Source organism: Symphalangus syndactylus, chromosome 3 (assembly GCF_028878055.3).
Source record: "Symphalangus syndactylus isolate Jambi chromosome 3, NHGRI_mSymSyn1-v2.1_pri, whole genome shotgun sequence".
Lineage (NCBI taxonomy): Eukaryota > Metazoa > Chordata > Mammalia > Primates > Hylobatidae > Symphalangus > Symphalangus syndactylus.
The window spans coordinates 85,951,382-85,967,575 of NC_072425.2; the positions used below are offsets into that span (position 1 = coordinate 85,951,382).

The 16,194-nt window shown below is 39.8% G+C and overlaps 1 protein-coding gene across 5 annotated transcripts in view; it reads right to left on the reverse strand.

Annotated features, from left to right (window-relative positions):
* Nucleotides 1–4,661: 4,661 nt before the first annotated feature.
* FAM221A (family with sequence similarity 221 member A) overlaps nt 4,662–16,194 on the reverse strand; it is a 31,000-nt gene continuing 19,467 nt past the window's right edge. For 4 of the 5 annotated variants that reach the window (XM_055272419.2, XM_055272423.2, XM_055272422.2 and 1 more), the window contains 2 exons: nt 14,476–14,558; nt 4,662–5,221 (listed from right to left, as the gene is read on the reverse strand). In XM_055272419.2, the coding sequence (XP_055128394.1) occupies nt 5,153–5,221; nt 14,476–14,558 (152 nt within the window). In that variant the 3' untranslated portion in view covers nt 4,662–5,152. The remainder of the gene's footprint in view (nt 5,222–14,475; nt 14,559–16,194) is intronic. The other variant, XM_055272421.2, reaches the window with a different exon arrangement.

Here is a 16,194-nt window from a genome sequence, read left to right on the forward strand (position 1 = left end):
CTCATATTAGGTTTGCTAAAATTGTTAAGAATTTTTGCATCTATGTTCAGGAGGAATATTGGTCTGAAATTTTCTCTTCTCATAATGGCTTTGTCTGGTTTTGATATCAGAGTGATGCTGGCCATATAGAATAAGCTGCAAAGAATTCCCAACTTCAGTTTTCTGGAAGAGTCTTATAGAATTGATCTTCTTTGTTCCTTTAAGGCTTGGTAAAATTCACTGTGCGGCCATCTAGCCATCTAAGCATCATTTCCTCTAGTGCACATTCTAGCCATCTATAATTTTCTTTGTGGTAAGGTTTTTAACTATAAATTCAATTTCTTTAATAGATATAGGGCTAAACATGTTACCCATTTAGTATTTAATGAGCTTGATAGTTGTGTCTATATTGTAATTTTTTTAACTTTGTATTTTCCTGGTGCCTCATTATCCCCACAAATAGGCTATAACCACCCTGCCCAAGTGACCAGGTGTACCAGGGTGATAGGCTAGTTCCTGCCACCTCCCGACTGTGACCTAATGACATTCAAAAACCACCAATGAAATCCCTTCCCATATTCTCTTGTGTACTCTGCTCTGACCCCCAGTAAAGGCACTTGCCCATGGATCCTCACTCTCTCTAAGCTCGAGCATGCTCCCTTGGCGTTCAAACCTTATACGTAGCCCCCACGTGGTATGTCATGCCTCCCTTTTCTAGAACAAATCAGTATAATAATGTTTTTAATTTTATATGCCTCTCTGGAATTTCCATGGCCAAACTGGAATGATCCTTAAACATCTCACAAAGGGGACTTACAACAGTGTTTTTTTAACAAATTTGTCCATTTCATCTGAGTTGTCAAAATAATTGGCATAGTTATTTATAGTATTCCCTTAGTATCCTTTTAATATCTGTAGAGTCTATAGTGATGTCACCACTCTCATTCCTAACATGGATAATTTGTGCCTTCTCTCTCTGTCTCTCTCTCTCTTTCTCTCTCTCTCTCTGTCTCTCGTATTAGGCTAGAGGTTTATAAATTTTATTGGTTTTATTGATTTTCTCTCTTGCTTTTGTTTTCTATTTCAATTTGTATGCTGGTCTTATTTTCCCTCGGTATTTTAGTTTCATTTTCTCTTATTTTTCTAGTTACTTAAGGTAAGGGCTGATTTGAGATTTTTCTTCATTACTGATGAAGGCATTTTTGTGCTATAAATTTTCCTCTACATACTGCTTTAGCTGCATCCCACAAATATGATGTTGTGTTTTCATTGTCTTTCAATTAAAAGTGCCTTTATTCCCATTTTGACTTTTTTTCTTTGGCCCATGGATCATTTACCTGTGTTATATAATTTTCAAACATTTGAGATTTTTCCAGATATCTTTGTTATAGATTTATAATTTAATTCCACTGTGGTCAGGGGATATACTTTAAGATCTGAATCATCTTAAGAATATCGAGCCTTGTTTTATGGCCTAAAATATGGTCAATCTTAGTAAATGTTCCATTTGCACTAAAAAAAAAAGAATGTGTTTTCTGCTGTTATTGGTTAGTGTGTTCTATAAATGTCAATTAGGTGAAGTTGGTTAATACTGTTATTCAAGTCTTCTATATCCTTACTGACTTTATGTCGACATGACCCATTGGTCAAGGGAAGCATCTAGGTCATTAACTCTGTCCTACAGCATCTAAGAAGCCCTGGGACAAGAAGCAAGAGCCATCAGTGTAGGTCCAAGGGTTCTGTCAGCCTCAAAGTATATCTATCTCAATTATGTATATATAGGGAGAGTAGAAATAAAGAGTGGGACCAGACCCGTTTTACCTCCTGTCAGATGAACTTTGGCCAGGACTCCATTTGTCACTGAGCTTCCCTACTCTAACCAGTGAACCACAATGGTATTTTGGGTCCTCTGGAATCCATGTCAGGTCAGGCACTGTATCCAACAGTCCTTGGTTGAAAAAAAAAATCTGACTATTCCTTTTTATCCATTGCACAGTTACCCTGGTAAATGATGGTACGTGACTGCCCCTTAGAGAAAGGATTAGGGGGATATTTACCAAATATATTGGATGATCCTTCCTCAAGGGGATCTGGGCCTTCCCTTGCATAATGAGCTTTAGATCTGGAAACTGGATGGGGAACTATGGTTTTTCATTACCAAGATTGATGTCAGCCTTCTCCTTGCCAATTCTCAATTTTCTTTTTTGAGGGGTGAGAGGAGTCAAATATACAAGTCAATCAACATCATTATATAACAAGTCAATTATACAACTCAAATAACATCCTCATCAGCTGTCCTTCTGTCTTGCCCCTTGGAACATCATGAACTTTACCTTGTTCACAGATTCATGCCTAGGTGCCCATTAAGTTAATTATGTCCACTGGGCCCCTGACAGTTAAGTTCTGCAACTTGGCCTTCAAAATTTCGGCATCCCATCATCTATCTACACTGATACCACAGAGCCCATAGTCATGACAGTATCTTCCATCATCAGTTCTAGACTGTAGAGGTCAATCAGCCATTGCCAAGCTTTTCAAAGTTTCCAGTATACTCTTCACCATTACATTTCTCTTTGTTGTTGTTTGAGACAGACAGGATCTCACTCTGTCACCCAGGCTAGTGTATTGGCATGATCAAGGATCACTGCAGCCTCGACCTCCTGGCTGAAGCAGTCCTCCCACCTCATCCTCCCAAGAAGCTAGGACTACAGGCATGCACCACCATGCCCACCGTGTGTGTGTGTGTGTGTGTGTGTGTGTGTGTGTGTGTGTGTGTGTAGATGAGCTCTCACTATGTTGCCCAGGCTGGTCTTGAACTCCTGGGCTCAAGCAATCCTCTCACCTCAGCCTCCCAAAGTGCTGGGACCACAGGTGTGATCCACTGCACCTGACTACCATTAAATATTTTTTTGCCTTAGTTATGAATATCATCTGGGCCCTCCCAGGGAAAAGTCGGGTGATAATTTCTCCAGTTTCAAATAACAAATACATTCCTGAGCTTTCTGACCACTTAATACTATATCAGATAACTGCTAGCATGCCTATCATATCTTTAATATGCCATCCTTGCATTGTGTTAGGAACAACTCCAGAGATTCTTGCCAGGGAATTAAATCATGCATCATGAGTGAGTGCTCCCATGTCACTCTCTCCTATCAAGCCTTATATTCCACCTCCACCCCACCCCTTGACTCAATATCCTCAAGATCTACTCTCAGACATGTTTCCTGGGTTCCTCCCAATACATTTTAACCAGAATCTGCAGTTGATTCAGAGTGAAACCTATCCTCCTAGAGGAAGGACTGTATTCCCCAACTTAGGGTTTGCTAAGACCTGATCCTAGTTATTACTTTGGAGTCAATGAGAGGTAACAAGGGTGGATCTTGAGGAGGACAAGTGTTACCTTGTGATGCAACTGCCTCAGATAAAGCCCTTACAGAATCTCAAGGTAAGGGCAGGCTATTCTCCCTAGAAAATTGGAGGACACGGCTTGTGCCAGCTCAGATTTCATGGAAACCTGAGGATTCGAGATTCTCAGGCTCACCAACACAAACATCCCCATCCTGTGATTTAGGGTTCCATTCCTTTTGTGTCAGCACTGACTTTGCTGGGGACTAGCAAGGCTGTGCATTCTGTCTCCTCTGCAACCTTGCCACCTTTACTATTAGATTTGGGCCTCATTGGCAGCACAGTCTGCCCTGCATCTGCAGATGAGTTTCCTGAAAGTGCTATAGAGGGACTCTGGCTTTCACAGCATTCCTTGAGTTAAATGGCTATCATGAGCCTGTGTCATTTTCTTTTTCAAAGCTCCTAAAGCATTTCACAGTAGCAAGTGAATACTTAATCTTTATAATTTCCACTAGTCCCATTTCACTGTAATGGCACAGCTACTGCATAACCTAGCACTTCACCTCCTACCTGCACTTCATCCAAATCCACTGCAGTAACTGATCCAGTAACAGAATACTATCCTGAGTCTTTGCTGTCAAAGGCCATTCCTGGTACTAACCATCTTAGCCTGAGTTTATCCCTTGCCCAAAAGCAAAGCCTAAGACAAATGTTCTTATACCTGTAAGTGTTGTTATACAAGTAATTTATTTGGGAAGTGATCTGAGGGAACCAGAGGGAGGGTTAGAGGATTGGAAAAGGAAAAAAGAAAAAGATAACATAGGGATATATTATTATCACCCACTGCTGTGGGTGACTGGAGCTCAATGATAGGATTTTCTGAGGAAGTTTATGAAATGCATTTCAGAATTGTCTTCCCAACCGACGGAAGGGAGAGCACTTATCTATTGGGCTTCTACCTCCCATTAGTCAAGAGTGGCCCCAAAGTCACTAGCTCCCCAACATCTTTGGGCTGCATATGTATGATACAGTGGGGTTCCAGTGGGCATCCCAAGCCACAGTGTCAGAAGATCCCTGCAGAAGGAAGCAAGAGAGCCGTGACATGCGCCCAAGACAAGATGCCATCAAATGGCTTACGCTATCAGAAGCCTGCTGGAAAGTGTTCCACAGCAGTAATGGAGTAAGAAATGGGGCCAAGAGGATTTGCAGTGGCACACAAGATGTGTCCAGTACAGTTATAGACAATGGGTAGTTGACAACACAACTTAAAAATCAGTAGATATCTTCGGCCTGAGAAAGATGATTGAAAAAAAATCAGTAATATCACTAGAAAATGGTTGTATAATTTTGATACATTTTTTATTTAAAAACATAACATTACAAAGTTTGAAAAATAAAAAAATTGATGATTTTAACTTTTTGTTTGTTTTGTTTTCTTGTTTTTAACTTACTATTTTGAATGACAAAAAAATGGCTCATATATTTGTCCAAAACCCTTGATAATATCTTTAATTTTTTAAATACCTGAAACAGTTAAATTATTATGTACTAAAAATATTTACTGTACTCTCAGACAGACTCATATAAAATAACTTCATTTGTCAGGAGAGAGAAAGGTACATACAAAGTAGTAAATTACGAGTTTTGACAAAAGTAATAGGCATTTTTAGTTATTTAAATAAATTAAGGAAACATCCCAAAAGACATTTATACAGTACAAAAAAAAAAAAAAGTAAATAATTTCAGGAAAAATAAACTGTATTATTACATTTAAATAAACATGAAAAAGGTACTTGAATGATGGTTTTAATTTCTCCAGTAGTCTTCATGAAGGTTTTGTAGCTGATGGCAATGGAGCTTTTCCTTTCCACTTAGCAGCCTTTTCCATTTTCATCTGTAAATTTAACATATTTATTGATATAATAACTTGTAAACCATCCTAAAGAAAAAAACTTGCAGAAAACTCATTCAGATTCATGTCACAGCCATTCCACAGTTATTAAGCTGCTAAATACTAAAGCCAAAATCTGTTAAAAGGACATAATTACACATTTGCAAATGGTTTTATTTTAATTTTACAGAAGCATTTTAATAAAAGTAACATATGAATATTGCTTTAGAGAAAAAAATTAATTTCAATTGCCACTAAAATTACAAGTGCTTAAAATGACTAAACTTACATCCAGCCTATGCACATTCCCTGCAGAGTTACATAATACACCCAATCCAGCTGGATTCTCTCTGGAACGTGGACTGCTTTAAGGATAGTTTTCTATAATTCTGGTTTCTATATTCCCACAGTTACCTTTCTGAAAGTCTTTTCCTCCTCCATTGTAGTTAAAGCAAAAAAGCAGCACACATACCCTAAGCAGTGGCATTCTAACTTTTGAGACACAGAGACCTTTTCCATGGGATTAAAGACCCCAGAGAACACAAATCCAACCTGCCTCTTACTCACCACCACTCACATTCACACACATCAATTTCCAGAGGCAACCCCACTGCCTTACCCCTGCAAGAGAAGGGGAGAGCAAGTCAGGGTCTCCGACCTTCTGAACTGACAGGAATAATATCAAGAAACCAGGAGAGACCTGGAAAAACCAGTCTATCCAATCCCTTCAAACTGCAAGTAATAAAAGTTTCCAATCATAAAACCAGATTAATCTAACCTCTGTCTCCTCCACATTTATTCCCTCTCTCGCCTCTTTGAGTTGGGTTGGGAACCTCATTCAGACACCATACACTCATATCATTCCTGCAAACCGTATCAAACAACAGGTCATCTGAAGGACCCCCAAAAATACCCTATTCTAGAGCAAAAATTATAGGTTTTGATGTCAAATAGAAGAGAATGTGAATCCTACTTCTACCATTTATTAAGCATTTGGGGCAATTTATTTAACAATTTTACATTTGTAAAAAAATGTCATAGTAATAGCTACTCCTCAGGGTTGTTCTAAAGCTGTAAATAATATATATAAAGATCTAGGCACTTAAGCACTCAATAAATGCTAGACCCTTTTCCTCACTCATTTAAAGCCAAGTGCTAGATTTGTAGGAACATAAATTTTTAAGAAGCAAAGATGCTAAAATACAAACAAAAGCCAAAGCAGTGTTTGTCATTTGAAATAGTAGGTAGCAAATACATCCATCAACCATCTAGCCTTTTTTTTTTTTCTTTTTGAGACAAAGTCTTGCTCTGTCGCCCAGGCTGGAGTGCAGTGGCACAATCTCAGCTCACTGCAACCTCCACCTCCTAGGTTCAAGTAATTCTCCTGCCTCAGCCTCCCAAGTAGCTGGGATTACAGGCACGCACCATCACACCCAGCTAATTTTTGTATTTTTAGTAGAGACGGGGTTTCACCATGTTCACCAGGCTGGTCTTGAACTCCTGACCTCAAGTGATCTGCCCACCTCGGCCTACCGAAGTGCTGGAATTACAGGCATGAGCCACCGCACCCAGCAAACCATCTAGCGTCTTAAAAGCAAAGATACCTCCTCCTCTTTTTTTTTTGTTTTGTTTTGTTTTGTTTTTTTAAATTTCCTGGCAGGAATACAGTGCTTTGCACCTAGTAGACTTTTGATATTTGTTTCCTTAATAAAATTCTCCTTTCTTGGGGGAAAAGAGACCAAGAATCATCCACAGCAGAAGAAAATAACTTGAACTGATACATAAAAGCAACTTTTCAACAGTATCTAAAAGCAGCTGGTAAACTATGTTACCACAAAGGCCTCACTTGTCAAAGCCGACTTAACACTCATCATAGATTCTTCCCTGCCAGATGTTACCAATGATTAGCAAAGAATGCAAGCAGAAACCAGATACACACATGGCATTGCTCTTGCGAGAGGCTCTGAACTATCAGACACACAGCTTCCTAATCATGAAAACGGTTTTGGAGTAAAAGATGACTACTAATAGCACGTATGGTCCATGTCACCTCAGAGGAAGTTATTTAGGTATAGGCGTCTTAGTTTTTATACTCCATTAATCACACATGGTGGAGAGTTTATAAGCTGTATCTCACAAATCTATAAATCACAGAGGCTAGAAAGTTATAAACTACATCTCGTAAATCCACAAATTCCAGGTTTGTTTATGTCAAGTAATCTTTTATTTTTTTCCCCCGAGACAGAGTGTTGCTCTGTCGCCCAGGCTGGAGTGCAGTAGCGCGATCTCAGCTCACTGCAATCTTGCCTCCTGGGTTCAAGCAATTCTCCTGCCTTGGCCTCCTGAGTAGCTGGGATTACAGGCGCATGCCACCATGCCCAGCTAACTGTGTGTGTGTGTGTGTGTGTGTGTGTGTGTGTGTGTGTGTGTGTGTTTAGTAGAGATGGGGTTTCACCGTGTTGGCCAGGCTGGTCTCAAACTCCTGACCTCATAATCCGCCCACCTAGGCCTCCCAAAGTGCTGGGATTACAGGCATAATAATTACAGGCATAATACACCCGGCCTATAATAAGCAATCTTGACAGGCCAGGTATATCCTTTAAAACATTCACAAATAAGAATTCCTCTCCTTATCTTCTCACAAGCAAACACCATTGGCATGTTTTCAAGGCAGCCAAAACTCCAGGCTTCTGGAGAAGGGATGGAAGGAATTCTAGAACCTAGTCTCCCATAAGCCTGTGAGGAAAAACTAAAACTTGGCTGTGCGTGTGTGTGTGTGTGTTCCAAGAATGAAGAGTGATTTGATTATAAGTTTATACCCTGATGCTGCTGCAAAAGCTGTCTTTTCTTCCATCACTCTGACCATTTCATCTCCCTCGCTGACATCCTACCACAACGCTTTCCCCTTGCTATGGTCTGAATGTTTTTTGCCCCCCAAAATTCACGTTGAAATCCTAATCTCCAGTGTAGCGGTATTAGGAGATGGGCTCTGTGGACAGTGATTAGATCGTGAGTGCAGAGCCCTCATGAATGGGATAAGTGCCCTTAGAAAAGAGGCCTCAAGACCCATCATGCCTCTTTTACCATATGAGGACACAGTAAGATGCTATCTGCCGACCAGGAAGCAGGCCTCCACGAGACACCAAATCTGCTGGCACCTTGATCTTAGACTTCCTAGTCTCTGAAACTGTGAGCAATAAATTTCTATTGTTTATAACCCACCCAGCTTTACGGTATTTTGTTACAGCAGACCAAACAGACTAAGACACCCTTAGACCAGAGCTTTTGAAATCTGCGGTGATGCACATAACAATATTAACTTCAAATGTAAATGGGCTAAATGCACCAATTAAAAGACACAGACTGGCAAATTGGATAAGGAGTCAAGACCCATCAGTGTGCTATATTCAGGAAACCCATCTCACATGCAGAGACACACATAGACTCAAAATAAAGGGATGGAGGAAGATCTACCAAGCAAATGGAAAACAAAAAAAGGCAGGGGTTGCAATCCTAGTCTCTGATAAAATAGACTTTGAACCAACAAAGATCAAAAGAGACAAAGAAGGCCATTACATAATGGTAAAGGGATCAATTCAACAAGAAGAGCTAACTATCCTAAATATATATGCACCCAATACAGGAGCACCCAGATTCATAAAGCAAGTCCTGAGTGACCTACAAAGAGACTTAGACTCCCATACAATAATAATGGGAGATTTTAACACCCCACTGTCAACATTAGACAGATCAGCGAGACAGAAAGTTAACAAGGATACCCAGGAATTGAACTCAGCTCTGCACCAAGCAGACCTAATAGACATCTACAGAACTCTCCACCTCAAATCAACAGAATATACATTTTTTTCAGCACCACACCACACCTATTCCAAAATTGACCACATAGTTGGAAGTAAAGCTCTCCTCAGCAAATGTAAAAGAACAGAAATTATAACAAACTGTCTCTCAGACCACAGTGCAATCAAACTAGAACTCAGGATTAAGAAACTCACTCAAAACTGCTCAACTACATGGAAACTGAACAACCTGCTCCTGAATGACTATTGGGTACATAATGAAATGAAGGCAGAAATAAAGATGTTCTTTGAAACCAACGAGAACAAAGACACAACATACCAGAATCTCTGGGACACATTCAAAGCAGTGTGTAGAGGGAAATTTAGAGCACTAAATGCCCACAAGAGAAAGCAGGAAAGATCCAAAATTGACACGCTAACATCACAATTAAAAGAACTAGAAAAGCAAGAGCAAACACATTCAAAAGCTAGCAGAAGGCAAGAAGTAACTAAAATCAGAGCAGAACTGAAGGAAATAGAGACACAAAAAACCCTTCAAAAAATTAATGAATCCAGGAGCTGGTTTTTTGAAAAGATCAACAAAATTGATAGACCGCTAGCAAGACTAATAAAGAAGAGAGAAAAATCAAATAGACGCAATAAAAAATGATAAAGGGGATATCACCACTGATCCCACAGAAATACAATCTACCATCAGAGAATACTACAAACACCTCTGTGCAAATAAACTAGAAAATCTAGAAGAAACGGATAAATTCCTCAACAAATACATCCTCCCAAGACTAAACCAGGAAGAAGTTGAATCTCTGAATAGACCAATAACAGGCTCTGAATTGTGGCAATAATCAATAGCTTACCAACCAAAAAGAGTCCAGGACCTGATGGATTCACAGCCAAATTCTACCAGAGGTACAAGGAGGAACTGGTACCATTCCTTCTGAAACTATTCCAATCCATAGAAAAAGAGGGAATCCTCCCTAACACATTTTATGAGGCCAGCATCATCCTGAGACCAAAGCCTGGCAGAGATACAACCAAAAAAGAGAATTTCAGACCAATACCCTTGATGAACATTGATGCAAAAATCCTCAATAAAATACTGGCAAACCGAATCCAGCAGCACATCAAAAAGCTTATCCACCATGATCAAGTGGGCTTCATCCCTGGGATGCAAGGCTGGTTCAGCATACACAAATCAATAGATGTAATCCAGCATATAAACAGAACCAAAGACAAAAACCACATGATTATCTCAATAGATGCAGAAAAGGCCTTTGACAAAATTCAATAACCCTTCATGCTAAAAACTCTCAATAAATTAGGTATTGATGGGATGTATCTCAAAATAATAAGAGCTATCTATGACAAACCCACAGCCAATACCATACTGAATGGGCAAAAACTGGAAGCATTCCCTTTGAAAACTGGCACAAGACAGGGATGCCCTCTCTCACCACTCCTATTCAACATAGTGTTGGAAGTTCTGGCCAGGGCAATCAGGCAGGAGAAGAAAATAAAGGGTATTCAATTAGGAAAAGAGGAAGTCAAATTGTCTCTGTTTCCAGATGACATGATTGTATATCTAGAAAACCCCACTGTCTCAGCCCAAAATCTCCTCAAGCTGATAAGCAACTTCAGCAAAGTCTCAGGATACAAAATCAATGTACAAAAATCACAAGCATTCTTGTACACCAATCACAGACAAACAGAGAGCCAAATCATGAGTGTACTCCCATTCACAATTGCTTCAAAGAGAATAAAATACCTAGGAATCCAACTTACAAGGGAAGTGAAGGACCTCTTCAAGGAGAACTACAAACCACTGCTCAATGAAATAAAAGAGGATACAAACAAATGGAAGAACATTCCGTGCTCATGGGTTGGAAGAATCAATATCGTGAAAATGGCCATACTGCCCAAGGTAATTTATAGATTCAATGCCATCCCCATCAAGCTACCAATGACTTTCTTCACAGAATTGGAAAAAACTACTTTAAAGTTCATATGGAACCAAAAAAGAGGCCGTATCGCCAAGTCAATCCTAACCCAAAAGAACAAAGCTGGAGGCATCACGCTACCTGACTTCAAACTATACTGCGAGGCTACAGTAACCGAAACAGCATGGTACTGGTACCACAACAGAGACAGAGATCAATGGAACAGAACAGAGCCCTCAGAAATAATGCCACATATCTACAACTATCTGATCTTTGACAAACATGACAAAAACAAGCAATGGGGAAAGGATTCCCTATTTAATAAATGGTGCTGGGAAAACTGGCTAGCCATATGGAGAAAGCTGAAACTGGATCCCTTCCTTACACCTTATACGAAAATTAATTCAAGATGGATTAAAGACTTAAATGTTAGACCTAAAACCATAAAAACCCTAGAAGAAAATCTAGGCAATACCATTCAGGACATAGGCATGGGCAAGGACTTCATGTCTAAAACACCAAAAGCAATGGCAACAAAAGCCAAAATTGACAAATGAGATGTAATTAAACTAAAGAGCTTCTGCACAGCAAAAGAAACTACCATCAGAGTGAACAGGCAACCTACAAAATGGGAGAAAATTTTCGCAACCCACTCATCTGACAAAGGGCTAATATCCAGAATCTACAATGAACTCAAACAAATTTACAAGAAAACAACAAACCCCATCAAAAAGTGGGCAAAGGACATGAACGGACACTTCTCAAAAGAAGACATTTATGCAGCCAAAAAACACATGAAAAAATGCTCATCATCACTGGCTATCAGAGAAATGCAAATCAAAACCACAATGAGATACCATCTCACACCAGTTAGAATGGCAATCATTAAAAAGTCAGGAAACAACAGGTGCTGGAGAGGATGTGGAGAAATAGGAACACTTTTACAATGTTGGTGGGACTGTAAACTAGTTCAACCATTGTGGAAGTCAGTGTGGCCATTCCTCAGGGATCTAGAACTAGAAATACCATTTGACCCAGCCATCCCATTACTGGGTATATACCCAAAGGACTATAAATCATGCTGCTATAAAGACACATGCACACATATGTTTATTGTGGCACTATTCACAATAGCAAAGACTTGGAACCAACCCAAATGTCCAACAACGATAGACTGGATTAAGAAAATGTGGCACATATACACCATGGAATACTATGCAGCCATAAAAAATGATGAGTTCATGTCCTTTGTAGGGACATGGATGAAACTGGAAACCATCATTCTCAGTAAACTATCACAAGGACAAAAAACCAAACACCACATGTTCTCACTCATAGGTGGGAATTGAACAATGAGAACACATGGACACAGGAAGGGGAACATCACACTCCAGGGACTGTTGTGGGGTGGGGGGAGGGGGGAGGGACAGCATTAGGAGATATACCTAATACTAAATGACGAGTTACTGGGTGCAGCACACCAACATGGCACATGGATACTTATGTAACAAACCTGCACATTGTGCACATGTACCCTAAAACTTAAAGTATAATAATAATAATAATAAAAAGAAAAAAAAAAGAAATCTGCGGTGATGGAAATGCCTTGTGCTGTCCAGTAAGGAAGCCGCTAGCCACATGTGGCTACTAAGCACTTGAAATGTGGCTAGTGTGACTGAGGAAATAAACATTAACTTTTTAAAATTTAAATTTAGCCTTATAGAGCCCCATATGGAGAGTGACTAAAGCATGGATATAGAATGTTTCCATCACTGAAAAAAGCTCTATTTTCTGTCTCTGACTTAAATTCTGTCCTCTCCCCTTCGACTTCAAAATTCTTAAGCTATCCTGTCTCCAACTTACTTCCTGAATTTACTTAATGCTCAGCTTTTTCCACACTTTCAGTTACTCAACAAGCTCTTGTCTAAGAGTCGTATAGGATACGACAAAAAGTGGCAGAAGTATCTTTACTTTTGTGGAGTTTATTACCTGGCTGGAGAGATAATGATGCCCACAAAACGACAACCCTAAAGAAAGTACTTGCAGCCATATGGCTGAAATACTATTCCCCACACCTCATTAAGCCAACATTCTTTCATCTAGTAAAACATAAAAACAAAATAAAACTCTCAAATATGAACATGGCCATGAAACATATCAAAAGTATAAGAAGTTGACATGTATGAAAGTATTGATTATATTTGTGTTAACTTTTTTCAATTTTCCATAAATTCATAATTCACTAAAAACCTATTACACACGAAGCACTGTGCTAGGTGCTAGGGAAAATGCAAAAATGAATAAAACACTATGCTTATCTCCAAGGCATTTACACACTGGTGAACTGAGTCACTATTAAAGCTATGAACACATCAAGACTTCACTTGTTGAGCCCGGAAATTGTTAAAATATGTTTATGTTTAATGTTCCGTTTCTTAAAGAATATTGGGTAATTTTTTTTTTAGATGGAGTTTCACTGTCACCCAGGCTGGAGTGCAGTGGCACGATCTTGGCTCACTGCAATCTCTGCCTCCCAGGTTCAAGCGATTCTCCTGCCTCAGCCTCCCAAATAGCTGGGATTACAGGCGTACACCACCATGCCTAATTTTTGTATTTTTTTTAGTAGAGACGGGGTCTCGCCATGTTGGACAGCCTGGTCCCAAACTCCTAACCTCAGGTGATCCACCCACCTCGGCCTCCCAAAATGCTGGGATCACAGGCGTGAGCCACTGTGCCCAGATGTATATTGGGTAATTTTAACGAGTCTGGATACACCTAAAAGCCTCTAAGAAGAATAAATAATACATATTAAGAATTCAAAATAGGCACCGGGTGCGGTGGCTCACGCCTGTAATCCCAGCACTTTGGGAGGCCGAGGTGGGAGGATCACAAGGTCAGGAGATCGAGACCATCCTGGCTAACACGGTGAAACCCTGTCTCTACTAAAAATACAAAAAATTAGCTGGGCGTGGTGGCGGGAGCCTGTAGTCCCAGCTACTCAGAGAGGCTGAGGCAGGAGAATAGTGTGAACCCAGGAGGCGGAGCTTGCGGTGAGCCGAGATCGCACCACTGCACTCCAGCCTGGGCAACACAGCAAGACTCCGTCTCAAAAAAAAAAAAAAAAAAAAGAATTCAAAATATATTCAATCTTTATTTGGCAAATATTTTTAAATAAAAAATAAAGGTACATGTATAAAAAAAGGAATTCAAGATATATATAATTTACAAATCTGCTGATATTGATGTTTATTACTGACAATTTTATTTGCATATTTATCCAATCTTTATGGCCTTCATAAATCAACCAGTGTATTAAATATCATGTTATTCTTTAACCCTGTTTCTGTGTAAATTATTCTAATAAGCCTCAAGGCCTAACACCAACTGTAAGTAAAGACTTTATAAATTATTTTCAAGGATGTTCCACATTCAATGTATAATCGTTCTAGTGCTTTTGCTACAAGTAAACGCCTAATGCAAGTGGATTTCCTCGAAAACCTACCCTTTCCTGGTATTGTCTTTCAAAGAAAGCCATATCAGCCTCTTCAGGTCTCCTTAACGAAGAAACTTGACTACTTGTACCTACTAAAAAGGAAAAAAACCTAAGTAATGTATTTATATCATTACATATTCCCCTGAAATAAAAGAAAGAAAAGTTTTCTCCTGCTAGGTGATAATGTTTTATTTTTCAAACCAAAAATGGCCTAAATGAATAATTGGTCCTACTACCTAATTCTCTTTTAGAGAGAATGGCATCACAGGACAAAAGTGTTTTTCACTAGCAAACATTCTCCAAATATTCCACAGTTCATATTAAATAGCACCATATAGCTATTCCGTATAAGAGTACACTTAGGCCGGGCGCGGTGGCTCACGCTTGTAATCCCAGCACTTTGGGAGGCCGAGGCGGGCGGATCACAAGGTCAGGAGATCGAGACCACGGTGAAACCCCGTCTCTACTAAAAATACAAAAAGTTAGCCGGGCGTGGTGGCGGGCGCCTGTAGTCCCAGCTACTCGGAGAGGCTGAGGCAGGAGAATGGTGTGAACCCAGGAGGCGGAGCTTGCAGTGAGCCGAGATTGCGCCACTGCACTCCAGCCTGGGCGACAGAGCGAGACTCCGTCTCAAAAAAAAAAAAAAAAAAAAAAAAGAGTACACTTAGTTTTGTCCAACTACTTTTTACATTTTATAACTAGAAATCCATGTTACACTTTGAGATAATACACAAAAGTAATTATTGAGACTTGGTATAGGCAGCCATAGTAATGACAGTACCTGCTTCAAAATGTTTCAAAACTGAACTATTTTATACATTTCTTACAGTACTCACTTTGTAAAATGGATCAAGCACTAATTTATATGCTGAAAGGAATTTTTTAAATTGCTTCAGTAGGAAAACATCTGGTTTTCTTGGTAGGTATCCCAAGAGCCTAATTTCATAGAAAAGTACACCTTCATTGCGAGTGAATGTCTTCACTGGGTCCCTTCATTTCCAAAGCAGACTAGCAACTTGAACACTTGTGCTTCTAGTTTCTAAAGCATATGAATTCAGCCTCAATCAGCAACATGTAACTCCAGACAATCACCACAGAGTACAGCTACAGTCTGTTGACTATCTTTGACAAAAGTCTTAGTGAGAAGAGTAAGAAGGGATTCTTAGAATAAGTGTTATCTACCCAATCCTCTGGAAACCCTGGATCATGTGGGACCATGTGAGCCAAGCCTCTTCCAGACTCATCTACATTGAGTTGCATTATAATGGCATATTACCATTTATCTAGTAAAATTATATATCATAACTCTTCAAAGGTGACTATCAGGCCAGGTGCAGTGATTCACGCCTGTAGTCCCAGCACTTTGGGAGGTGGAGGCAGGTGGATTGCTTGAGCTCAGGAGTTCAAGACCAGCCTGGGCAACATGACAAAACCCTCTCTCTACAAAAAATTCAAAATTTAGCTGGACATGGTGGTGCATTCCTGTAGTCCCAGCTACTCAGGAGGCTGAGGTGGGAGATCACTTGAGCCAGGGAGGCGGAGGTTGCAGTGAGCCAAGATCACACCACTATACTCCAGCCTGGGTAACAGAGCAAGACTCTGTCTCAAAAAAAAAAAAAAAGGAAAAGGTGACTATCAGAAACAAACAACTGTCTGCTGTATTTGCTGAAAAAAATCTTTTGCCTTGGCCACTAATCACTGAGGGTCACTATACTGACTTAAAATCCA